The 25,562-nt window shown below is 55.7% G+C and overlaps 1 protein-coding gene across 5 annotated transcripts; it reads left to right on the top strand.

The window, feature by feature from the left end:
* The first annotated feature begins 24 nt into the window (after positions 1–24).
* Positions 25–25,562, top strand: Plxnb2 (plexin B2). 5 transcript variants are annotated; one of them, XM_021184052.2, is made up of 39 exons: positions 33–143; positions 9,859–9,908; positions 10,352–10,400; positions 12,955–14,041; positions 14,213–14,395; positions 14,485–14,613; positions 15,127–15,227; positions 15,304–15,430; positions 15,730–15,883; positions 16,572–16,686; positions 16,784–16,892; positions 16,980–17,081; positions 17,715–17,807; positions 18,084–18,165; positions 18,234–18,394; positions 18,486–18,634; positions 18,726–18,834; positions 18,961–19,097; positions 19,232–19,402; positions 19,712–19,844; positions 19,966–20,193; positions 20,281–20,457; positions 20,557–20,696; positions 20,803–20,903; positions 21,070–21,299; positions 21,435–21,616; positions 21,784–21,850; positions 21,972–22,118; positions 22,294–22,450; positions 22,552–22,652; positions 22,757–22,841; positions 23,028–23,182; positions 23,282–23,442; positions 23,559–23,706; positions 23,848–23,912; positions 24,037–24,112; positions 24,532–24,606; positions 24,724–24,853; positions 24,935–25,560. In XM_021184052.2, exons 4-38 carry the CDS (start codon positions 12,968–12,970, stop codon positions 24,826–24,828), a joined length of 5,529 nt encoding a protein of 1,842 aa, XP_021039711.1. In that variant the 5' UTR covers positions 33–143; positions 9,859–9,908; positions 10,352–10,400; positions 12,955–12,967; the 3' UTR covers positions 24,829–24,853; positions 24,935–25,560. The 5 variants fall into 5 exon arrangements, with proteins under 5 accessions (XP_021039704.1, XP_021039708.1, XP_021039711.1 ...); XM_021184051.2 differs by having other exon boundaries at positions 24,932–25,560; XM_021184045.2 differs by having other exon boundaries at positions 25–143; positions 24,724–25,562.

The raw sequence follows: 25,562 nt of genomic DNA, 5'->3' as shown, positions 1-25,562 counted from the left end.
TGGCGGGGGCGGGGCCGGCGGCTCCCGCGCGCTCCGGCCCCTCCTCGGCCACACAAAGGCCCGTCTCCATGGCAGCCGCGCGGGCCGGAGCGCAACGCAGAGCGCGGCCCCGGCGCCATCGAACGACGGCTGCGGAGGAGCAGGTACGGCACTCGGGGACGGGAACTGTGGGGGCGTCGCGCAGGCCCAGGCTTCGCCGTCTCCGCCACTCGGCCTCGGCCTGCGCCCCCGGACGCGGGGGTCTTAGGGCAATGCCGCTGCGCGGAGGGCGACGCGGGCCTGCGTCTTTGCCCCGCGTCTGTCTGTCTTTCCAATCGGCTGGGCCTGGCTGCTCCTGCCTCACGGGTTGGCGACGAGGCCCTCAGTTCTGGGATGCTGGGAGACTGTCCTGGCAGGCAGGGTTCCCACGACCCGGGGGAGCTGCACCCGACCTGGTGTAGTTTCAAACCCTCCTTCACAGCCGGCGTCCCTACCGAATCGATGGACCAGAGCGAGTCATTTCTGTCGTGCTGGACCTCCAGGCCCCAGTTCTCAAGCCAAGCTTGCTCAGACGCTGGGCTCTACTGGGGCTTTTTACAGGGGTGCCCAACCAAAGCAGTCCCCACACCTTCTGGGACAGGGAACAAGAGCCAGAGAGAACCAACACTCAGTAGTAGAACCTGGTGAGGCCCCACGCCTCCCGGCAAGATCTCCTCCGCAAGTTTCTGGTGTAGTTCGTTGTTGTGGTGTTTGGAGAGACACTTAGGATTCAGAGGGCTTAGAACTTGTGGGTGCTTTTACACAGTCCAGTCCTTCACTTCCATATACCTTCTTAAGGAAGATTCATTGCTTCCTCTGTTTCCTGCTGTGTGGCAGGTTTGTATGTGGGTGGGTCCTTTCTATCTGGGGTCTTCTGAGCCTAAGAATCCTAGAGTTTCTGGCCACGTCACTTAATTCCTTTTTCTAGTTCCTTGGAGAAGGCAGGAAGGGAGGTCGGATTATGGCCACCATGGTGGTGGTGGTCAGAATTGTAGCTGAAGCCAGGTCCCAAAGCCAGTGTCACGTTCTGATGAACGGAGGCCCTGGGGCCCTCATTTGCCTTGGGGAGTGCCCCCCTCTAACGTCGCTCTTCAATCTGTATTGATGGTTTTAAAGCTGAATTTCTCAGACTGCTCACAAACACCTAGAGGGTGGGAGCTGTCAGCCTGATCCCACACCCGGATGCTGTCTTGGTACATAGGGAATGTCATCAGAAAGTTGGACTGTCCCTAGCATGAGTCCTTGCTCTTTGGTCAGGAGGTGAAGTTCCTAGGAAGGTAGAGCCAACGCGTGAGTTGTTTTGTGGAATGTGCCAAACCTTATTGTGTTGTATGGAAATTGCTCGAGAAGACTAATCACCAGGTAGACTACAGAGCCTCGGCCACCTAGTTGCTCACACCCTCCCAGGGAAGTGGGGAGGCCTGAGGACTGGCCTGAGGTTTCTAGCCCCAGGAACTGAGGGAAGTTACTTAGAAAAACAAGAGTTTGGAATGTGAGTTCCCCCCTCCCCCACGGGCTGCCTGCCAAGGAGGAATTATTTTGGATTATCCAGCCGAGTCCAGCGAGTCCAGCTACCCAAAGAGCAGGCTGAAGCAGAAGGGGAGGCTGAAGCAGCCATGGGAGAGGGACCCACTTCCGGGCTGAGTTGAGAACCCCAGGAGGGCGGGGTTGAGAACTCCAGGAGGGCGGGGCTGGCAAGTCCAGGCAGCTCCACCACCTCGCTCCCATGGCTGCTCAGACCAGTCAGGGGCGGTGTAGGAGGGCATGTGTCACCTTGGGTTGGAGAAGGACCTCAAGGTCGGCTCCTTTGTTGGCCCTGCCCAACCTGGAATATGCCCAGGCTCCTCTGACAAAGCTCGTGGGGGAGGAAGTATTTTAGATCTATCTGGACGACTTGGTTCACTTCCCAAAGTCATTCCTACTATGTTTAAGGATACCTTGGATGGGTCACACTCCTGGCAGAGACCCCTTAGGAAGCACATCCCCGAGGGCTTACTGGGGCTGAACCGCAGGCTACCTTCTTGTCTTCTCACTGACCAGAGTCTCGCTGAGGGGCTGCCCCCCTCCCTCCTCATTGGGATGCGATACTGGTCAGGACATCCCACAGGTGGACAGATACGATGCCCTACGAGAAGACGCTGGGGTGTTCCTGGGTTGGCTCCAGGGGCTTATGGCTTATCCCGGAGCCTGCGTGGAGAGCACACTGGGAGGGAGAGCCCACAGCTGATGCCCAAGAGCAGGACTAGGGACTTGGCCCTGGCCCCTGCTAGTGGAGCAGAAGAGATTGGATTGGAAGGGATTGAGCTGGGCTGGGCTGGCAGCCCACAGTGGCGTCCATATGTCACATGTCCCCCCTACCAGATCTGTAGCTATTCTAGACCATCCCCATGTAATGTCTTCTGCCTAGTACCTCTCCTGATGGTTAGTGCTAATGGTTCTTCAGGGATGTTGGACCCTTGCCTGAGGGTCATTGGTGGAAGGATCTTCTAGCACTATCCCTTGCTAGTCACTACGTGCATATCTCTCTGTCACAGAGGACTGTCACCCTGCCATCGGACACTCCTTACATCCCCTCCAACCCTCTTGTTGCTTCCTGTGTCTGGCCTTGTTCTTGATATTCAGGGAGGAAGCGTTTTGTCCCTATCGAGGGCCTCTTGTAAAAGGATTGGCTTGGTGAGGACAAGGAGGAAAGTTGATTGGAACTCCAACCAAGGCTTGGTAGTCTGGGCTCTGGCTAGCTTGGGGATAGGACTGAGGCTGCCCCTACTAGCTTCACCAACCCTTCTGTACCAAGCCATTGGGTGATTAGATAGGGGGTAAGAGTTGGGTAACCCCCTCCATGCTAATGGCTGTTTGTGTTTAGGGTGGGGTTGTGGGTGGGGCGGAGCTGGGTTCTGACTAATTATAGACTGGGAAGGGCTGAAGTGTGTGTGTTGGGGGGGGGGGTCGGAATAGAGTAGAAGGAGCTAATGCCCCAGCTCTTCTCTTCCCAGACCTCATGTGACTCCTCTTTCTTCCTCTCCATGGTTTCACATCCCCTGACACAAGCTTCTTCTCCCTGCCCCCAGCTGAGTGAGGCTGATGCTACCCTCTGTTGACATAGCAAGGACTCTGCCCTCTTCTGAGCTCTCTGACTACAGGCACTGCCTCTGGAACACCCCACTGACCCTCCTATGCTGTTAGAACATCTAGAAGGATCGGAGGGGCCCCTGCTCTCCTGTACCCCAATCCAGAGGGGGCCTTCCTTCCCCTGAAATTCATGAACCCATGACAGTGATTGGGCTTAACCTTCCAGACAGAGTCTAGGTGGTCGAGGATGGTGAGCTCTCTTTAGAGCAGGTCTGATCCAACCTCCCTGTGACAATCTTGTCTTAGGGAAGAGCCCTAGCTGGTCCAGACTTGGAGCTGGTAGCACTATTTCCTGTCTTTTGTCATTCTCTGGTCCCGCCTCTGTAGCCCAGTGTCGTCCCCTCCCCCAGCCTGGCTCGTTGCCTTCCTCTTGGCTGGCAGCCTTCCCTGGGGCGTCCCCAAGGACTGGCTGAGTTCACACCTGAGCTGCCTGGGGTCCCAGTGGACTGCCCACAGAAGGGGCTCAACCTGGATTGGGACACTGTGCCTGGGGGCAGGGCTGGGCTTGGTGTCCATACCTTCTTTCTTCCTCATCTCCCTCAGGTCCCTGGACTTGAAACCCAGCAGTTGCCCATTCTGGTGCCAGCTGGGTTCTGGCTCCAGGACTTAAGGACAGGAAAGGGGAAAGGGGTAGGCCCCAGGGGCATAGCCTTAGTTCTAACTCCAGTTCTGCCTGCAGCCCAGCAGCCTGATCACCGAGGTATGTCCTGTCTGGACACAGGGATCAGACAATTAATTGGTGGTGTTAGGGTGTGTGTGTTACTCTGGCACAGCTGGTCAGTAGTTCCCCCGAGGCGGAGTCCTTGGTGAAAAAGAAAGGAAACAGCTTTGATGTTGGTCTTTGCGGTATTTACCTGTATCAAGACAGCTCATGGAGCCCCTCAGGGACCTCGGAAGAGGGTCTCCAGTGTACGCAGCTAGCTAGAGCTCTCTCACCACGGGACTGCTCTTCTCTGTGGCCTCTGAACCATACCACCTGTGTGGTACTGCATCTGTCCATCTGTAGAACTAATGGGTTCATGCCAAAGGTCTGGGGGATGCATTAGAAACCTATTAAGTTTTTTTTTTTTTCTTTTGTAATTTTTGAGACAGGATTTCTCTGTGTAGCCCAGGCTGGCCTCAAACTCACAGAGATGTGCACCACCGCCTGCTAGGAACCTATTTATTCCATCTTTTCGTAGGAAGAATGTTTCTGTTTCCTTTGGTGCCACATCATGTGTGGAAGTTTTCCTTGGGCCATTTCGGAGTTCCTGGGTCAATGGGAGAAGGTTCTGTAGGCGGCATGGGTGCCTGTGGTTAAGTGGGTGTTCTGGGATTGACACATGGCCTACTGGGACTGTCACTCCATCCTCAAGGGCTCTCTCTAACCTTTAACCTGGGCAGCCTCCTAGGACAACTCCAGCACAGTGTGTGTGTGTGTGTTGAGAGGAACCAGGTGGCATTTGTGCGGTGCAGAAGCTGAGGGCTCTCTGCCCTCTTGATAGATAGCAGCTACCTTGGGAGTAGAACCCACTTTCGGTCATACTCCGCTCCATCATCATCACGCACTTGATACCAGGAACCTGCCCAGCAAGTAGGAAAAAACTATTTTAAATTGAGCTGGGAAATCTGCCAGGAGTGAGGGGTGGCAAGCAGAAAGGAAGGGGCTCTTGAATGGCCCGGTCACTCTTCCGGCCTCAGAAATAGTTCCCTAGACTGGCCTCAGGAGTGGGAAGATCCAGCCTCCCTGCCTCCACCTAAAGTCAGGTCTGTTTTGGAGTATCACCCTGGGAGGCCTCAGGGCCTCAAATCTATGTCAGGATTGGGGAGGGATCAAGGCAGCACCTCCCTTGCCCAGGGAGTGCTCCCTGGAACACACCCCTTCACCTCTTCCGGATGTGGGTGGGTGTGGGTGTACCATGTAGACTTCTAGAGGACTCCAGGGGGAAGTCTGGTGTATCACGCCTCTCACCAAACAGGAAAGAACTGGGTCTAGGGGCTCCAAATTCCCAACCCCATGTACATACCTTCCACTCTGAGCTGGGCATTTCCTCATTGGAAAACCCCCGACTATCTTCCCTCCTAAGCCCTGAGTGTTTGCCTCTTGTGTCACTTGGACGCAGGGCAGGCACTGCTCACCGTTTCCCTCTCAGACTCTTCCCAGCACTCCATAAAGTATCATGCACAAGCTAGGTACTTAATGTGGATGGAAGACTCACCAATGAATAGCTCCATCCCTCAAGGCCAGTCCCTGCCCTCCCAGCTCCAACAGATCTCTTAGGGCATCCTGGGATGACCCAGTATTGGGACCTATGTGTATCCCACCTTTTCAAAGCCCCTTATAGTTCATGCTTGGGGATTGATTCTAGGTGTTGGGGCAAGACCTTCCTGTCAGCAAGAATCTGGCAACATCATGGACATGTGTGTGCCTGTACATGTGTGGTCATGTGTGAGTGGTGGCTGGCACCCAGGCTTGGCAAGGTGCCCTAAGCTAATTGTAGGGTTCAACTGTGATGGGGGAGGAGGGGCTGGGGTGACCGATGAGACACTGACAAGCTGACAGGGAGATTACAGGCCTTGTCGGCTCCTCGCTCACTCGGGCCCTCACCCATCCGCCCCCATGCCACGGAATCGCACCCCCAACCCCCACTGCTGCTGGGGTTAGGGACTCTGTGGAACTGGTTCTGAGCAAGCTGCAGCCTCCATGAACAGCATCTAGCCTGGTTTCTGGGTGAGCTGGGAAAGGAGAGAAGAGGTGTAGGTGGGGCAGGAGTGGAGAAAGGTGGGAAAGAAAGGTAAACAAGGTAGCAGCAGCAGCTCAGGGTCCTCGCATCCCCATAGAAACCTTCCTATGGTTGGCATCTGTCTGAGCATTCCCCATCCCAGTGAGCTGACTGTGATGATAGTAACAGGACCTATTTGTATCCTCCCTTAGTGTGCTGATTTTGGGGGGTGTGTGTCAGAGGGAGGGCCCTCCAGGAGCACAGTAAGTCGACAGAGGGTGACTTGTTGCAAAATGATGAATCTGGAGGCTGGCAGTGCAGACATATAAAGACAAGAGGAGATCCTAGAGTGGGTGGGGTACAGCGGTCCCCAGGCAGGACACTGTGGTAGTTGGGTCTTTAAAGGGATGGGGAAAACATTGGTGACAGGGAGGCCAGCCAGCTCAAAGGTTCAAAGTGTGGGGCACTCACCTTAAGTTCCCTACAATATACATAGGCCACATCTGGTTCTGAGGGAAAGTCCTTTGGTTTTGACAGGTTAGCTCTTGAGGTACCTGAGCAGATATAGAGATTCTGGGTGATCAAGCCTCTGACGGGAGAGGTGGCTTGGATGCACCCCAGGGGGAGAGGGAAAGCGAGCGGACAATCTGCGCTGGGCTGACCCAGAACCTGGAATGGCGTGTAGGATAGGCACGGGGCTTGGGCTGCTGGGGAAAGGCCGCAGCCACCTGGGAGGCGTCCTTGTTTGGAGCCTTGACTCAGGTTAGTACATCAGCCTTTCTCTAGAGCCCCACCCCTGCTCCAGGTCAGGTGGCGCAGTTTCCTTAGGGCTGGGTTTTCCCTCGAGGAGTCTGGGCGGATATCCCCGTGGTCTAGCCCGAGGCTGCTCGAAGGCAAGGTCGTGCCTGGTTTGCTGACCAAGGGGGACCGAGGCCTGGGACTGACCCTGGGCAGGGGCGGAGCTATACACAGTGGGGCGGAGCCGCGCGTTGCTTTCCTTCCCCGGCTGGAAGGACTTAGGTAGGTAATGGCCGGTCCTGCTTTCGGTTGTTTCTGATACCAGGTTAGCACCGCAAGGAAACGACTCTAGACTTTTGACAGTTGCCTCTGCTGTCATTGTCACCCGAGGTTGGGCTCCCACCTACCCATTGCCTTGTGAGCTTCCCTGACCTGGTGAGGCTCGCGCCAAAAGCTCAGTACACGTGTTCCCTCTAGGTGTGCGCTGGGGTGCAGGGCCAAAATGTGGAAGCAGACCTGAATAGAGCGCGGGGGACGGTGAGGGGGGGCATCCTTAGGTTCCAGGACCGTGGGCGTGGCCAGGTCCCTAGGGGAGCTTCGGCCGCGCGTCCTAGCCCATCTCTGGGGTCCGCCTCCGGTGCAGTTCCCAGGTAACCGTCTTGCGATCCCGGAGGAGTCTGGCGGAAACGGCGCCGAGGGAGGTGGGGGGGGGGGCTGTCTATGAGGAATGAGGCCGGGGCTGGCTCCGGGGTGCGGGGACTGACCCAGCCTCCTGGACTGTACTCTGACCAGGTTGCCAGGTGGGTGGAGCTGGGTCCGCGGCCACAGGCCCTGTCCCCCTCGGGGTCTTCTATGCGATCACCGCGTCGGTTCCACGTACGATCCATTCTCTGTGGCTGCGGTGCTACGAGAGACGTCGGGCTCCGCACAGACCCTTGCCGCAGCCCCTCCCTCAAGCTTGTTTTGAAAACAGCGGAGGCTTGGATTTGCGGGCGCCGCGGCCTGTTTTGTCTCTTCTGATTTGTTTAACGCTCGCAGCTAATTGCAGATTTTCGTAGCCTTCCGAGAGAGGATGCCCCGCCTCATGGCTGCCAGCTGCGGCGGGGGAGGGGCAGCTTCGCTTTCTCTGAGGCCCAGGGCCCGGAGTGTGGTCCGCTGTTCAGGCGCCCCTGTCCGGTCCTGAGGGTGGTGCAGTTCCCACCCTACTTGTTAGAATCCCGGCTTTGGTGGAAATCGTTTCCTTTCTCCCTGCCAATCCCTGGTGTCTCTGGTTTGCTGTCTTGGTCCCTAGAGGGACTGAAGCTCTGCTCTCCTGTTGGACCACACTACCTCAAGGTTGATTTGATCTAAGCCTTAAAAAGCCGTTCGTATTCAGAATATTGAGAGGAAAGGAACCTCGGCTCTATCTGACCCTGCCCTGTGAGGCTGTTTTAGAGTTAGGGAACTCGAACTGGCTGCTTGCGGTCTCTGTGTCATGCATACCCCTCAAGCCGCCATCCGATCGCCCTGGAATCAGCATCAAACGAGCCTAGGGCAAGAAGAGGAACCTAAAGAAGAAGGCCTCAGGGCATCCAGCTGACCAGGGGCTTTTGTTGCTCTTGAAGCAGTCCAGGATGTACAAGAGACTCAGCCCCCCGCTGGCCCTCAGATTTCTGGCTGAGGCGAGGCTGTTTGTTAAGATTCAGACCTAAGCCGGGCGTGGTGGCGCACGCCTTTAATCCCAGCACTCGGGAGGCAGAGGCAGGCGGATTTCTGAGTTCGAGGCCAGCCTGGTCTACAGAGTGAGTTCCAGGACAGCCAAGGCTACACAGAGAAACCCTGTCTCGAAAAACCAAAAAAAAAAAAAAAAAAAAAAGATTCAGACCTAAGAGCTGCTGGCACAGACTCTTCAATCCTCACAGTGCGTTCCCATTGGTCACCCCCAGCCTCATCCCTGAGTCCCACCCAGGAGTTCCCCTAGAGAAGATCATAGAGGATGGGTGACTGTGGTCAGGATGCTGAGGATAAAGAGTTGCCCAGCCTTCTGAAGTGGGTATTATTGTCATACCCAACATGCATATGGGAAAATGGCACAGAGCAGCTTTGTAAATGGCCCATGTAACTCTGCCAGAAAGAGGCAGGGCTGGATTTGAACCAGAGTGGTGTGCTCTTGAAGTAAATTTACTAGTAGTGAGTTTTTGAGACAGAGTTCTTTGTCTGGGCTGGGGTGGGGATGGGGGTCACTCCTAAGAGAGAGAGATGGCTGGTTGGGAGCATCAGCCCAAGATGGTGGTGATCTAAAGGGTCTCTCGGTGACATTAGTTTCACATCTAAGAAGTGTTAGCACAGAGGATCCTGATAGAGAAGACAATAGCTGGCCAGTGGACCCTGATTGGTCAGTGGAAGGTTCATCGGACCCTTCTGAAATATGTATGGCAAGTTGCTTAGAGGAGGCCAGCCTCCTTTGGCTTTGCCTTCAGGAGACTCCCAATAGGGAACTGGGACCTAGATGATCTGCTTTGAGAAGTCTGGAGCTGGAGGAAGCTGAGGCCCCAGAGGCACAGAGAGGTTGCAAGTGAATTCTCAGGGGGCTGACACTGTCCTGTGGTTTGCCTGCTGTGTCTGAGGAACAGTCTGTGGTTGGTTCAACAAAGCCTCTGTTGAGTCCTGGGGAGGTGGGGGGACAAAAAAGATGCCCTCTGCTCCATGCAGCCTCTTGTAGGGGCTGGGGACACTGTGGTGTGGGGCATGATAGTCTACTTGGACTCACCATGGATCCAGGTGTGGGTCAGCTCTGAGGAAATGGGCCAGCGGAAGCATGGAAAACTGCTACACAGGACAAGCGGAGAGTCTCGGTGGGGTTAGAGGTGGACAGCACCTGGAAGAAATGGTGTCTGACCTACAGCTTTGTGCACCTTACTCCCTGCCCCCAAAGTTCCAAGAGTTTCCAGGTTGGGTTGAGGGCTTTGAGAACTCAGGAGCTAGCACACTGGTAGATTTGGATGAGGTGGATTCTTCTTAGGTTGGCACAGACCCTTTGCCATGCCATCCGGTGTCTCCCCCCACCCCCACCCCAATACTCTGGCCTGCAGCTGGGTAAGTTGCTAAATTGTTGCATCCGACAAACCTGCTTCCCCTTGGGCCTACCAAGGACCACTTCTAGGAGAAGGGCTATTATAGGAAGATCTGCCAGGAGTTACAGTGTAACTAACACTCAGGCTTTTCATGAATGAATTCCTTTCATCCTTAGAAACCCTAGTGTTAATTTACTGTTACTGTGTCCCTTTTGCAGATGGGGAAATGAGGCACAGAGACATTAACTTGCCCAAGGTCACACAGCTAGTAAGTAGAGTTGCCCTGTTGTGGATATGCATGGTTTTCAGAAAGCAGTTATGCATAGAGTGGGATTTGTGTGTGTGTGTGTGTTTTGTTTTTCCAGAAAGGGTTTCTCTGTGGTTGTCCTGGAACTCAATCTGTAGACCAAGTTGGCCTTGAACTAAGATCCCCTAGCCTCTGCCTCCTGTGTGCTGTGCCACACCACTTAGCTACACACCTAGTTTTAAAGAGCAGATACCTTAGACTTTCAATGAAAAGAGCTGCCTACTTCTAAGCAGAAGAGAAAGTAGCATGACTTGCTTATGTTTTTCAGACTGGGGCGAATGTGCTTGCTTTAGAAGCTGGGCTAGATGCCTGCAAGTGTCTAAAGGAGTAAGAGGATAGAGATAGGTGGCATCAGGACAGCCACCCAGAGTGACTGACTGTGCTCTCTCTCTCTTGTCTCCTAGCGAGTCCTGATGCCAGCCTAAAACAGAGACAGAGACCACTGGAGCCTTGGTGAGTCCATGGGATAAGCCTTCGGAAAGTGCTGAAAATTACGATGGGACCCTGAGGCTGTACCACTGTATATGTGGCTTCTTGGATGTATACCTCCAAACTTCAGCCAGCATGAGGCTGACTGGTACCCCTGAGGAAATCCCCACCAGCCAGGCAAGCAGGGGTCCTGGACCTAGTCCAAAACAGGAAGTTCCTCCACTTGCCCTCCCATTCCAGGAACATCAGCGGCAGGAAGCTTTAGCTGGCTGTGCCTGGCGCCTCCAGTTCTCTCGCTGCCAGAGCACCATAGAGGTCAGGTGCTCTTTGCTCCTGGGCCTGGCCAAGCAGGTCACTCAAGGCCTTGTTTGTTCAGGAAGTAGAAGGGAGCTGTCACCTACAGTGCACAACCCAGGTCCCTTTTATCACCCAGAAGACACTGGGACTGGAGTGTCTTTATCCCACTGTGGTTATCTGGGTATGTGGGAGTGCTTGAAGATGGAAGTCAAAATATTATATGTGCCGGGCAAGTATTAAGCCATTGAGCTACACCCCAGCCTCAGGTGTGTGGGCCTGTGGAGTTCAATCAAGTTACTGGTGACCAGATGTCTGGAAGGTTTCCCTCCTAGAATCCTACACCCCTGTGAGCGGCAAGCACAGGGAGGAGGTGGCCAGTCTCCTGCCAGAAATTAAATGGAGAGAAGCCCACCTGGCAGATTTCCTAGGAAGGCCCCTGGGGGGCAGTTGGAGAAGGTGCCATTATGGGTCCAGTGGAAGAGTAGAGAGGTCTCCTGGCCGGTTAGCTCCAGGTTCAAGCCTTGGGCTTAGATACCAGGAGAAGTCAGGGGCGGAGGCTGGCACAGCCACACGTAAGCGGGTGACTGGTTAGGTTTCAGCTGTGCTGAGACTGTAGCTCCGCCCACGCCCACGCCTCACCCCCTTCCACCCCCTCCTGGCTGGGAACATTCCATTCATTCTCTGCTCCTGGGAGCTGACAAGCTGCAGTGATTTGGGTGAGTTAGAGAGAGCCGGTGAGCTACATCCATAAGCCCTGAACAAGCTGGCCTGGTGATCAGGCCTTGCTGCGGTGGCCTGTGGGGAGTGGACTTGCATGGAAGAAGGCTGGGATGAACATTAATTAGTGGACCACAGGACTGTTCCCATGGAGGTGGAGTTTGGCTGCTTCTCCAGGCTCTTGAGCGGAGCCTTGGAATCTCAGACTGGGTTGGGCACGGTCTAAGTTGGGGTCTGAAAGGGCTTGTGAAGTCTTCCTGGCTCTGACTAAAGTCACTGTCTTCTCCTAACCTCACCTCCTAACGAGGTCCTTACCCTTGGCTTCACCACACTTTCTACTGGAAATGTGCCTTTTTCTCCATTGCTGCTACCTCCGAGGTCCGAGGAGGCCAACGAAGGAATAGAACAGAAATGGAGGGCAGCTGGAGAGCTGCAGGGCTCCTGAGAAAAAGCCACGACCTCGTTCCAGCATGCCTGTCTTTACCCGCAGTTCAGCTAGCTCTGCCTTCCTTGGCAACAGGCAGCAGAGTCCTTCTGTTCTGTAGGAGAGGGATACCAGCTAGGGATTCTCAAAGAGAGAGTAAAAGTACTAGTTGGAGGTAGGTCAGCACCCCAGCCCCACCCATCCAGGCCGCCTTTAGGCAGGTGACTTCCTCTCTGTGACGTTCCTTCATCTATAACTGGAAAGTTACAGAGCCTAGGGAGTGTGAACCTGGATTTGCTTTATGGTTTTTTTTTTTTTTTTTTTTTTTTTTTTTTTTTTTGCTTTATGTTTAAATTGTAATTGTTTATGGAGAATAAAGGGATGTTTGAGGTGATAGTTAAAGTAGTCTTTTTTTAAATTTAAATTTGTTTTATGCCATGGGTGTTTTGTTGGCCCCTGCTCTCTGCGGAGGCTAAAAAAGGTGTTAGATTCACCGGGGCTAGAGTTACAGATGGTTATAAGATGTCACGTAGGTGCTGGGAATTGAACCCAGGTCTTCCAATTGGACTCCTGACCCAGGCTCCTAGACAGAATATGCACCTACATGTCTTACACACACACACCCACACACACCCAAACATACACATACACACACAGGCTCTTAGTGCATGTATCCACCTCTCTCTCTCTCCCTCTCCCTCTCCTTCTCCCTCTCTTTCTCATATGCACACATGCACACACGCACATAACTCTGAACTGGTAGACTTAGAGCTGTTGACCCCGCCCTAGCAAATGGAGAGGGCGAAATGGAGGTGGGGCCATCTTGCACCAAGGAGCTCTGGAGGTGGGCATGAATAGACTGTGCTTACCTGGGTCATGCGCATGGGCCTTCATTTGCAGCTCTGGCTTCAAACAGGATGGATCTACATGTCCACAAGTCTGCCCGGCTGCATCCTGAGACCACCTGTAGCTTCTTGAGAGGAATATGTAGGAATAGCTGGGAGTCTTCCTAGAGCTATGGATGCCTTAGCTCTAGGAAGGGGATCATGTCCCTCTCTGGCCTGTATTGTGGACACTCAGTGCAGGGCCTGAATGAAGAGAAGCCTCGGCTTATCTGACCCTTACTGTCTCTCCCCACAGAGTTCTGGGGGCAATGGCTCTGCCACTCTGGGCCCTGACCTTTCTAAGTCTCACGGGCCTAGGGTTGAGCCTGCGATCCCGAAAGCCGGAGAGTTTCCGCAGTGAAACAGAGCTGAACCACCTGGTTGTAGATGAGGTCACAGGTGCGGTGTATGTTGGGGCAGTGAACGCACTCTACCAGCTGAGCGCCGACCTGCACGTCCAGCAGCACGTGGTCACAGGCCCCTACATGGATAACAAGAAGTGCACGCCACCCATTGAGGCCAGCCAGTGCCACGAAGCCGTGCTCACCGACAACTTCAACCAGCTGCTGCTGCTCGACCCACCAGGGAAACGCCTGGTGGAGTGCGGCAGCCTCTTCAAGGGCATCTGTGCCCTGCGCGCCATGAGCAACATCTCGGTGCGCCTCTTCTATGAGGACGGCAGCGGCGAGAAGTCCTTCGTGGCCAGCAACGACGAGAGAGTGGCCACCGTGGGGCTGGTGACCTCCACGCGCCCCGACGGCGAGCGCGTGCTGTTTGTGGGCAAAGGCAACGGGCCGCACGACAATGGTATCATTGTGAGCACCCGCCTGCTGGACAGGGCTGAGGGCCGGGAGGCCTTTGAGGCCTACTCCGACCACACCACCTTCAAGGCCGGCTACCTGTCCACGAATACTCAGCAGTTTGTCGCAGCCTTTGAGGATGATTTCTATGTCTTCTTCGTCTTTAACCAGCAAGACAAGCATCCTGCTAAGAACCGCACGCTGCTGGCGCGCATGTGCAAAGACGACCCCTCCTACTATTCCTATGTAGAGATGGACCTGCAGTGTCAGGATCCCAGTGACCCCCAAGACTCTGCCTTTGGCACCTGCCTAGCCGCTTCTGTAGCCACATCGGGTGCTGGCAGGGCACTCTATGCTGTCTTCAGCAGAGATGGCCGGAGCACTGGGGGACCCGGCGCGGGCCTCTGTGTGTTCCCGCTAGATGAAGTCCGTGAGAAGATAGAAGCCAACCGTAACGCCTGCTACACAGGTGCTCGAGAGGCAGGCCGCGCTATCTTCTACAAGCCCTTCCATGGAGACATCCAGTGTGGCGGCCATCTGATAGTACGTGTCTTGCCTGTTAATGGCCATAGGTGTATGTCCGCCCCCCCCCCCCCCCCCCGAATGTCAGTAGATTCCTGTTGTGGAGGATAGGGTCAGACTCCTATAGCTTGGAGCCCTAGTAGGGAAAAGCCTAGGAGACAGGGGGACGGGTCCTGATGCTGTGATCCACAGGGTGCCAGCGAGAGCTTCCCATGCGGCTCGGAGCATCTGCCCTATCCACTGGGCAGTCGTGATGGACTCATCACCACAGCTGTGCTGCACCGCGGGGGCCTGAATCTGACAGCAGTGACAGTAACTGCCGAGAATGACCACACTGTCGCGTTCCTGGGCACCTCAGATGGCCGGATCCTTAAGGTACTGGTCGAGGCAGAGGCTCCAGGAGGGGCCAATGAACCATCCCCCCCCCTCCCCCCAGTTCTCATGGACCGTCTTGGTGTTGGCAGGTGTACCTTGCTCCAGACGGCACTTCTGCAGAGTACGGTTCTATTCCAGTAGACATCAATAAGAAAATCAAGCAGGACCTGGCACTGTCTGGAAACCTGTCCAGTCTGTATGCTATGACCCAGGACAAGGTCAGCCTAAAGATGGCCCCAGGAGGCCCTGAGAAACAGGCCCAGGGGATATGCTGGGCCTTGCTTTGGATGGTTGGGCAGAGTCTGGGCTCCTGTCTCTGAGTCTTCATAGCACCATTGCTATCTTCCCAAGGGTTTTATTTTGGGCATTAGGAATTAGAAGTAGGATCTTATGCCTGCCAGGCAAGAGCCACGTCACTGAGCTACATCTGTAATCTTCCTTCTTTCAACAAGGTTCCCTTTTCTTTTTTTTTTCTTTTTTTTCCATTTTTTTATTAGGTATTTTCCTCATTTACATTTCCAATGCTATCCCAAAAGTCCCCCATACCCCCTCCCCCAAGGTTCCCTTTTCTGATCCTGCCCTAAACTTGTAGGTGGTCTGGCCCAGGAGAGTCCTGGCCACGTGTCCCTGAACAGTCTAGCACAGTGTGTGTGTGTGTGTGTGTGTGTGTGTGTGTGTGTGTGTGTCTAGTAAAGTCCTGTTCCCCCACGGCCCTGCTATCTTACCTCTAGGTGTTCCGGCTCCCAGTACAAGAATGCCTGAGCTATGTAACCTGCGCTCAGTGTCGTGACTCCCAAGATCCTTACTGTGGCTGGTGTGTCATCGAGGGACGGTGAGCAGTTTGTCCTTGCCCCAACGGCCTGGAGCCCAAGGAGTGCCAGAGCTGAGAGTACTCTCTGTCCTTGCAGATGCACCAGGAAGTCCGAGTGCTCACGGGCCGAGGAAACTGGACACTGGCTGTGGAGCCGGGAGAAGTCCTGTGTGGCCATCACTGATGCCTTTCCACAGAACATGAGCCGGCGGGCCCAAGGAGAGGTGCGTGTGACAGGTGGCAGGCTGTGAGTGCTGTGCAGGGCGGGGTGGAATTCTCCTTACACAGCTGCTGGCTGGGTGCTCAGACATGCAAGGAAACCATGGGTTGCCTGGTACCCGGGCCCACATGAACATCCTAGGCAAAGCAGTCAGGTTCTAAGGATTCTCAGCTGCACATGCTAAAAGCAGGGCTGGAGGTACTACTATTCTAGAAACCTAGCCTTGCCCTCCTTCCCCCTCCAAGACGGAGCAATGTAGTACTGGGATCAGGGGTCATTGTTTGAGCTGTTCTCCTCCTGCAGGTACGCCTGTCTGTCAACCCCCTGCCCACCTTGACTGAGGACGATGAGTTAATGTGCCTCTTTGGTGACTCACCACCCCACCCTGCCCGGGTAGAGGACGATACTGTCATCTGTAATTCCCCAAGCAGCATCCCTAGTACACCGCCAGGCCAAGGTGAGACCTCATCCTTCAGTCCCTGGACCTGCACAGCTTCCTTTTCTCTACACATAGCTTTTTCTATGCTCTATCTACTCTCACATTTTTAGATCACTGAGCACTGTGCGTGAGCCAATCCTGGGTGCAGGCTATTGTTGGGGAAGAGAAAAAAAAATCCCAACTTTGAGAGACCCTCAGTCTTAAACTGAGTTCTGTTCTGAGGAGACCGATTCCCCTGCCAAGTTCTTTGCACAGACATCCCTCCTCACTGCTATGTCCAGCCTGAGGCAGCTGGAGCTGTCTCCTGAGGCTGAAGGCCTCAATCTGGGCTAAGACAGGTGGTATGTCTGCCTGTCCCTTGAGCATTGGGGGGTAACAAGGCCGTGAGGCCATGATATGACGTGAGCAGGGACCTGGAAGGCCTTCCCACCCAGACTCAGAGGAGCCACTGCCCTCAGCCCTTGCAGGAACAGAGAGAGGGTGCGAAAGCAGCCAGGCCCAGGGGAGAAAGATGAGCCCAGCCCTGGGAGCTGACACCAAAGCCCAGATTTGACAAGCAGCAGACCAGCTGGGCCTAAGGCTGGGGTATCCATATTGTATCCCCTGGCCCCAGAATAGACCTCCTCTCGGCTGGGCACTGGGCGAGGCCCAGTTCCACCCTTCTGCTCTAGCTGCCCCTGACCCTGTTCCCACCTGTATTCTGCAGACCATGTTGACGTGAGCATCCAGCTCCTCTTAAAAAGCGGCAGTGTCTTCCTCACCTCCCACCAGTATCCCTTCTATGACTGCCGAGAGGCCATGAGCCTGGTGGAGAACCTGCCGTGAGTCCTGGCTACCTTGTGAGAGGTTCCCCACCCCCACCCCCGGGCTCCTCTCATACTTCCAGGCCCCTCACATCCTGATTGACCCTCCTGCTAGGTGCATCTCTTGTGCTAGCAACCGCTGGACTTGCCAGTGGGACCTGCAATACTACGAGTGTCGGGAGGCTTCACCCAACCCAGAGGAGGGAATCATACGTGCCCACATGGTGAGCCAGCCACCCAGACAGAACTGTGGTTAGGACGATGGGTCGTGATGGGAAATGCTCCACCTCACCAGCTTTGCTCTTTCTCAGGAGGACAACTGCCCCCAGTTCCTGGCCCCTGACCCTTTGGTCATCCCCATGAACCATGAGACAGAGGTGACCTTCCAGGGCAAGAACTTGGAGACTGTGAAGGTAGAGAAGGCCTGGGGTGAGGTCTAGCTGGTAGGTGGGTTGGGGCTTGCTTGAGGCTGCTTGGTGGGTACTTTTTCCCAGCCTTTATCCCCTCATCCCTTATCACTGCACAGGAGAGAAACACAGAGGAGAGAAACAGAAAAATAGATCCCTGAAGCTAATTTCTTCCTGTTTGTTTCTTCTTTGTGCATGACTACTAACAAACCACACACCCCCGCCCCCAAACGACCAACAACCACCAGCCCTCACCTCTCAGGGCTCTGGCATCTATATACTCCCTGGAAAGTTCCCAGAATTCCAAGCGTTACACAATCGCAGAAAATACTCCACAGCTGGCAAACTGTGCCTCTGCTAGAGCACGAGGCAAATCATAGTCAGCTGCTGTGGACAGTCCAAAGCAGCCCCACATCTGGGACTAAAACGAAAGCACACTCTTAACAATAGTCCTGTGTGGTTTAAAGAAACCAAAATTGTTGCTACAGAGGGAGGCAAAGGGTCTTCGGAGGCACCCGAGCATGGGGCAGACTAGGTGGTGGGGTATTTCGGGAGCTTCTGGAGATACAGATTCTATGCCCCCAAAGGGCAGAACAGTTAACCAGCTTGAGTAGAGAAGGCTGACTGGACTCTCCACAGGTTTCTTCCCTGTATGTGGGCAGTGAGCTGCTGAATTTTGAAGAGACTGTGACCATGCATGAATCAGATACCTTCTCTTTTAGGACCCCAAAGGTACCACTGCTTGTCTTAAGGGCTGGGTAGTGGGTATTACGCCTAGCACTGGAGCCTAGCCAGGGTCTTATCCCTCCTGCCCTGTGCCTTGTGGTCTCCAAGCATCTCTGCCTATGTCCCTGAACAAACTCATGGTCCCATGGTGTGTGTGTCTGATGCTCCCCAGTCCCTGCCTACCTTGGCAGCCTTCACTGACTTTGGGCAATTGAGAGATTCCCATGGCTTTTGGTGTCAGAGGGACAGAAAGTACAGTTTGTCCCTGTGTGTCCCATGCAGCTATCCCATGATGGTAATGAGACACTGCCTCTTCACCTGTATGTTAAGTCCTTTGGCAAGAACATTGACAGCAAGCTACAAGGTAGGTGGGGTCTGGGGAAGGCGGGAGAGGGAAAAGAACAACAGCTAACTCTACGTCCTCCTCCACAGTGACTCTCTACAACTGCTCCTTTGGCCGCAGTGACTGTAGCCTGTGTCTGGCTGCCGATCCTGCCTACAGGTGTGTGTGGTGCCGCGGGCAGAACCGGTGTGTATACGAAGCTCTCTGCAGCAACGTCACTTCCGAGTGCCCACCACCAGTTATCACTAGGGTGAGTTTTGTCACCGTCTGACCTGTACCCCCATACCCCCTTCACGTTCACCCACCCAAGCCACTCATGCACCCGGCTCTGCCGATTTCAGATCCAGCCTGAGACAGGCCCGCTGGGTGGGGGCATCCTGGTCACTATCCATGGGTCCAATCTGGGTGTCAAAGCAGATGACGTCAAGAAGATAACTGTGGCTGGCCAGAACTGTGCCTTTGAACCAAAAGGGTACTCGGTATCCACCCGGTGAGTGAACTCCCAGCAGCCTGGGCTCCCAGCAGCTGAACAGATGCAGCAGTGGTAATGAGCTGAATGGGATCTGCCTGTCTGTCACCAGGATTGTGTGTGCAATTGAGGCTTCGGAGAGGCCCTTCACAGGAGGCATCGAGGTGGATGTTAATGGGAAACTTGGCCATTCACCGTCACACGTCCAGTTCACTTATCAAGTAAGTGCCTGACCGAGCTGTGTTGTCCAGCCTCTGCTGCCGACCCCAGCAAGTTGGCATCTAACGATAATCACTCTCCAGTAACCCGAGTCCTTGGCCCTAACTATGCATGTGTGTTGCTTTCAGCAACCCCAGCCTCTCAGCGTGGAGCCACGACAGGGGCCACAGGCAGGTGGCACCACATTGACCATCAATGGCACTCACCTGGACACAGGCTCCAAGGAGGATGTGCGGGTGACACTCAATGACGTCCCTTGTGAAGTGTATGTGTCGCCCATGGCTGCTGAGCTCGCCTGGCTCTGGGGAGAGGGTGGGAAGACCTGAGTCTGTCTTGGGGGGTGGGGGTGGGGGAGCAGTAGAACTGGCTTGATGGACTGACAGGTACCTCCCACCCTAGGACAAAGTTTGGAGCACAGCTACAATGTGTCACAGGTCAACAGTTGGCTCCAGGCCAGGTGACACTAGAAATCTACTATGGGGGCTCCAGAGTGCCCAGCCCCGGCATCTCTTTCACCTACTGCGAGAACCCCATGATACGAGCCTTTGAGCCATTGAGAAGCTTTGTCAGGTGTGGCCTCTCCCCTTTCCGGCTAGTGCCCTCCCCACCCCCGCCTGCTGACCTGAGGAATGTGGCAGAACTGGGCTGGGCAGGGCAGGAGGAGAGATCTTCTGGAAAACCCCACTGCACCCTGATGGGCTTCCTCCTTAGAACTGAGATGGCAGGGTCAGAGCAGGGCCACTTCCCCGACTCAACTCGCCTATCCCTCTGATGCACATTTACCACCCTGCCATGCCACTTCCTGCCTGGGGTATAACTAATAAGCCGAAAGCTGACTGAGCAGAACTCACTGAAGCATGTCCCTCCCCAACCCCCCAGTGGTGGCCGGAGCATCAACGTTACTGGCCAGGGCTTCAGCCTTATCCAGAAGTTTGCCATGGTTGTCATCGCTGAGCCCTTGCGGTCCTGGAGGCGGCGGCGGCGGGAGGCTGGAGCCCTGGAGCGTGTGACGGTCAGTCCTGGCTTGGGGGTGGTGGGGACTCATTTCTAATGGGGACAGGGGCAGCTGGGAAGCAGGAGGGAGAAGCAAGATCTTTACCAAATGGCCTCAAGTTTTGGGACCCTTTCCACAGGTCGAGGGCATGGAGTACGTGTTCTACAACGACACCAAGGTCGTCTTCTTGTCTCCTGCTGTCCCCGAAGAACCCGAGGCTTACAACCTCACCGTGCTGATACGGATGGACGGTCACTGTGCCCCTCTCAGGACCGAAGCTGGAGTCTTTGAGTATGTGGCAGACCCCACCTTTGAGAACTTCACAGGTGGTGTCAAAAAGCAGGTCAACAAGCTCATCCACGCCCGGGTACGTGGGGTCCCCGGTCGGGCAGGGCAGGGGCTCACGCTGATCACGGCAGGGGCTCACGCTGATCATTCCTCGTCACCCCTCCAGGGAACCAATCTGAACAAAGCCATGACGCTGGAGGAGGCGGAGGCATTTGTGGGTGCTGAGCGTTGCATTATGAAGACGCTGACCGAGACCGACCTGTACTGCGAGCCCCCGGAGGTGCAGCCTCCACCCAAGCGGCGGCAGAAGCGAGACACAGCACACAACCTACCCGAGTTCATTGTGCGTGAGAGCGGGAGGGCTGTGGAGGGCCTGGGGAGCCTCTCAGGAGAAGCCGCCGCCGCCCACACCTGCCTGCGCTGAGCCCTAGCTTCCACACAGGTGAAGTTTGGCTCCCGAGAGTGGGTGCTAGGCCGAGTGGAGTACGACACGCGTGCGAGTGACGTGCCGCTCAGTCTCATCCTGCCTCTGGTCATGGTGCCCATGGTGTTTATCATCGTGGTCTCCATCTACTGCTACTGGTGAGTCCTGCCTCTGGTAAGGCTCCCCTCATCCCTCCTGCATCAGCATCAGCGCTTCTGACCCTCATAGCTGACTGATACCAAAGAGCCGTTCTATGCCCCACAGGAGGAAGAGCCAGCAGGCTGAGCGCGAGTATGAGAAGATCAAATCCCAGCTGGAGGGCTTAGAGGAGAGCGTGCGTGACCGCTGCAAGAAGGAATTCACAGGTGGGGCTGCCCCCGCCCCCCCCCCCCCCCGCAGGTGGAGCCACAGAATATCCCTGGATCTTCTAGGCCACCCCTTAGGGCCAGAAACTGCTGGAGGGCCCGGGTTAAGAGCAGCAGGAGTAGGTGGCCAGGGGTCGCCTCACCAAGGCTTGCATCCCCTTCTCAGACCTGATGATCGAGATGGAGGACCAGACAAATGACGTGCATGAGGCAGGCATCCCCACGCTGGACTACAAGACCTACACCGACCGTGTATTCTTCCTGCCGTCCAAGGATGGTGACAAGGATGTCATGATCACCGGCAAGCTAGACATCCCTGAGTCACGGCGGCCCATTGTGGAGCAAGCCCTCTACCAGTTCTCCAACCTGCTTAATAGCAAGTCCTTCCTCATCAATGTGAGCAGAGGGGGGTCGGGTGGGGAGGGGGAAGGGGTCCACGGGGGAGGGGGGCGGGAAGATAGGGTTAAGGTAAGGAGTGGGGCAAGGCTGCAGCCCAGGTGCTCAAGTGTGCCCTCCCCGGCTGCCCCGCAGTTCATCCACACCCTGGAGAATCAGCGTGAGTTCTCAGCCCGGGCCAAGGTCTACTTTGCATCACTGTTGACTGTGGCCCTGCACGGGAAGCTAGAGTACTACACGGACATCATGCGCACGCTCTTCCTGGAGCTCATGGAGCAGTATGTGGTGGCCAAGAACCCCAAGCTAATGCTGCGCAGGTTCGTGGGAATGGTGTGTGTGTGTGTGGGGGGGGGGATGCTACCTAACCATTCAGGATGGTACACCCACCCAACAAGGGCCATAGCACCCTCTGCTCACATGTGCACTGAGGTGGGCTCCTGGAGCCAGCCGGGCCTTGGAGAATGAGGCATCTGTTTACCCTCAGGTCTGAGACAGTGGTGGAGAGGATGCTGTCCAACTGGATGTCCATCTGTCTGTACCAGTACCTCAAGGTGAGCCCCGACCCTAGAGCTGGGGGTGGGTGAATAGGTGTCATCCCTCCCGACGCTTGCCTAAGTGCCTTGAAGGAGGTCCAGCCCCGTGCCTCCCACTCACACAGCCCCCTTGCTCCAGGATAGTGCAGGGGAGCCTCTCTACAAGCTCTTCAAGGCCATCAAACACCAGGTGGAAAAGGGGCCCGTGGATGCTGTGCAGAAGAAGGCCAAGTACACCCTCAATGACACAGGCCTGCTCGGGGACGATGTTGAGTATGCGCCTCTGGTAAGTCCCCCAGAGCCAGAGGCTGCAGAGAGGAGGGCAGAGCCAGGAACCTGGACTCCACATCTGAACTGCACAGAGTGAAGCCAAACTGTCCTGGGAAGGGTTTCTGCGATGCTGAGGTATGGTCACGAGGGTCCTCCTCAGCTGGTCCTTCCCATCCTGTGTTCCCTTGCAGACTGTGAGCGTGATTGTTCAGGATGAAGGGATCGATGCCATCCCAGTTAAGGTCCTCAACTGTGACACCATCTCTCAGGTCAAAGAGAAGATCATCGACCAAGTGTACCGTACTCAGCCCTGCTCCTGCTGGCCCAAGCCAGACAGTGTGGTACTTGGTGAGTTCCACCTGTTCGTGAGGCCCCGTGTGCCCAGCTCTGCCTGGGAATGGGCAGAGCATGGCCCTGGGTTCCAGAAACTGAGCTATGCCCTTCTGCAGAATGGCGTCCTGGGTCCACGGCCCAGATTCTGTCTGACTTGGACCTTACCTCCCAGCGGGAGGGCCGGTGGAAGCGCATCAACACCCTGATGCACTACAATGTGAGTGCCGAGGTCCCTTAGGCAGGGGGAGGGGCCCTAAGCAAGGGGGAGAGTGCTGAGCTCCCCAGTAGGAACATAACCCTCCCTCATGACTCTGTCCTCAGGTCCGGGATGGAGCCACCCTCATCCTGTCTAAGGTGGGAGTCTCCCAGCAGCCAGAAGACAGCCAACAGGACCTGCCCGGGGAGCGTAAGTCTATGCTGTCTTTCTTATCTTGTTCTTCTAGTCCCTAAAGGTCTGTGGAGACCTCCCTTCCCTCTGCTGCCCCCTAGTGGACCCCAAGACCCTGCATATCAAACTTCAGGCCACGCCCACCTTGAACTGGGACTAGGTGTCTCAGCTGCCTGCTCTCCCCCCCCCCCCGCCCCCTCCCAGGCCATGCCCTTCTGGAAGAGGAAAACCGCGTGTGGCACTTGGTGCGGCCGACAGATGAGGTAGATGAAGGCAAGTCCAAGCGCGGGAGCATGAAGGAGAAAGAGCGGACCAAGGCCATCACAGAGATCTACCTGACGCGGCTACTCTCCGTCAAGGTAATAAATAGTTAACACTCAGTCGCAGGAAAGCATCCTTATGCGCTAGTGCCTCCAGTGTGCCCCCGGGGGGCCACATCAAGCCGCTGTCCTCCACAGGGCACACTGCAGCAGTTTGTGGACAACTTCTTCCAAAGCGTGCTGGCGCCTGGGCACGCGGTGCCACCCGCTGTCAAGTACTTCTTTGATTTCTTGGACGAGCAGGCAGAGAAGCATGACATCCGAGATGAGGATACCATCCATATCTGGAAAACCAACAGGTGAGGCTTCTGCCTGCCCTGCCTCCGCCCTGTCTGTCCCGCCTCCGCCCTGTCTGCCCCAAGGCCACAGCCCAGCACACGCCCCTCAACTCAACTTGCCCGTCTCCCCGCTGCAGTTTACCACTTCGGTTCTGGGTGAACATCCTGAAGAACCCTCATTTCATCTTCGACGTCCACGTCCACGAAGTGGTGGACGCCTCCCTGTCAGTCATTGCGCAGACCTTCATGGACGCCTGTACTCGCACGGAGCACAAGCTGAGCCGAGTGAGTAAGCCTCTGTGCTCATGGGCGACAGTGGCCCCTGGACAGGGCCGACCGTCCAGGAAGGGGTGGGGCCTCGCTAGTGCTCTGTGTTGACTGAGTAGCCGAGGCTAGCCCAGTGTCAAAAGCTTTTGTCTTCCGCAGGACTCTCCCAGCAACAAGCTGTTGTATGCTAAGGAGATCTCTACCTACAAGAAGATGGTGGAGGAGTGAGTGATGTGGAGGAGGGGCTGGGGAATCCCTAAGAGACCTCAGGGCCCAGCACCCCCTTTTTCCCATGCACTCACCTCCTCCTGTCTCCATCCACACCTCCACACCCTTCTCCCTCTGCAGCTACTACAAGGGCATCAGACAGATGGTGCAGGTCAGCGACCAGGACATGAATACACACTTGGCAGAGATTTCCCGGGTAAGGGCCACAGAGCTCAAGAGCAAGGGCGCATGCGCTATTGCCCACTGCTGAGCCAGGCACGGGAGTACAGATGCTACAGCAAGAGGAGTGGAGGGTAGCTGAATGGGCGTGACAAATGGGACAGGCAAGCTGCCTTGACTGTAACTGAGTCTTGAGGAGATAGCAAACATACCTGTATGTAGAAGCTGATGTGAGCCACTGAGGTGCTTAGAACCCTGGTGCCCGCCATACTGGCTGCTGTTGAGCACACGCTGCCACGTGCGTGGGCTTGGCCTGTGGCCTTTCCAGGATGTGGTCCTCTTACTGATGTATCTGTCATGGTGCCGCACGGCCAACACATTGCAGCTTGCTGTTCTGTGGGGCTAGCCTTGGGGCTCCTATATCCTCCTCACACTGCGTAATACTGTCATTCCTAGGCTCACACAGACTCCCTGAACACACTCGTGGCCCTACACCAGCTCTACCAATACACACAGAAGTACTATGACGAGGTATGCTCCAGGTCCCCGTGGCGAGATGCAGGACTGCGTGCCCGCACGTACCCCCGCAGCCGGTGATCTGACAGGTTTCCTCTGTGTCCATCTCTACCCCACCCCCAACCCCACCAGATCATCAACGCTCTGGAGGAGGACCCTGCAGCCCAAAAGATGCAACTGGCCTTCCGCCTGCAGCAGATTGCCGCTGCGCTTGAGAATAAGGTTACAGACCTCTGACCGTCAATGCCACCTCAGGATGCAGGTGTGTGGTACCATGGCCTTGGGCAGCCCGTTGGCCTGAGATGGCACTGGCTGTAGCCGGGCTCTTCTCTCTCTCCAGTAGAGGATGCACCCAAGGCATCTGGAGTGGGTGTGGTGAACCCACCTCTTGTAGACTGTAGCGTCTTTCTCCTGAGCAATACTGCCCGGGCGCCCGAGTCAGCACCAGCTCCTTCCAATGGCACCAGCATCGGGTGTTCTCTGTGTTGTCTCCTGAGCAATTCGCAAATGTGCCTTACAAAGCCACACTGGGCCACTGGAGGCGGTGGAGGCGTGGCCTCCCCTTCCCACGCACCAGCAGCCCAGCCGCCTCAGATGCTCTGGGTTTGGCCTGTAGCTCCCACAGCAGGTTCCTGGACTGTAACTGTCTGCCAGACGGAAGGAGAAGAAAAAGCGGTACAATGCCTTCCTGACCTCACCTGGCCCTCCTCGTGGGGCGCAGGCACTCCAGGTGGGCTTGAGGGCCATCACTGGCTCCACCTCTAAGGTCAAGCTGGACGTCAGACGTCGGGGCCCAGGTGGCCGCCAGAGGGACCCAGAAAACTGAGGTCCTTATCTCAGCTGTTAAACAGGCTGTCCTGGAGGCCCTGCCTGGATCTGGGGGTGCTGGAGCAGCATCTCCCCCCAGGACCACCCACCCTTTTTGTAAATCGTGATTGTAAATCCAATACAGTTGTCTTTTTCACTCTCTG

This window comes from Mus caroli, chromosome 15, assembly GCF_900094665.2.
Source record: "Mus caroli chromosome 15, CAROLI_EIJ_v1.1, whole genome shotgun sequence".
NCBI classification, from domain to species: Eukaryota; Metazoa; Chordata; class Mammalia; order Rodentia; family Muridae; genus Mus; species Mus caroli.
Note: the sequence above shows the minus strand (reverse complement) of the source record. Positions and strands in the feature narration are given on the sequence as shown.

Bases quoted from the DNA above. Each gene is read 5' to 3' on its own strand.
- Plxnb2 (XM_021184049.2), top strand. From the start codon at position 12,968: ATGGCTCTGCCACTCTGGGCCCTGACCTTTCTAAGTCTCACGGGCCTA. The intron at 22,119-22,293 runs GTAAGTCCCCCA...GTTCCCTTGCAG, and splicing joins ATGTTGAGTATGCGCCTCTG to ACTGTGAGCGTGATTGTTCA. The intron at 23,913-24,036 runs GTGAGTGATGTG...CTCCCTCTGCAG, and splicing joins TACAAGAAGATGGTGGAGGA to CTACTACAAGGGCATCAGAC.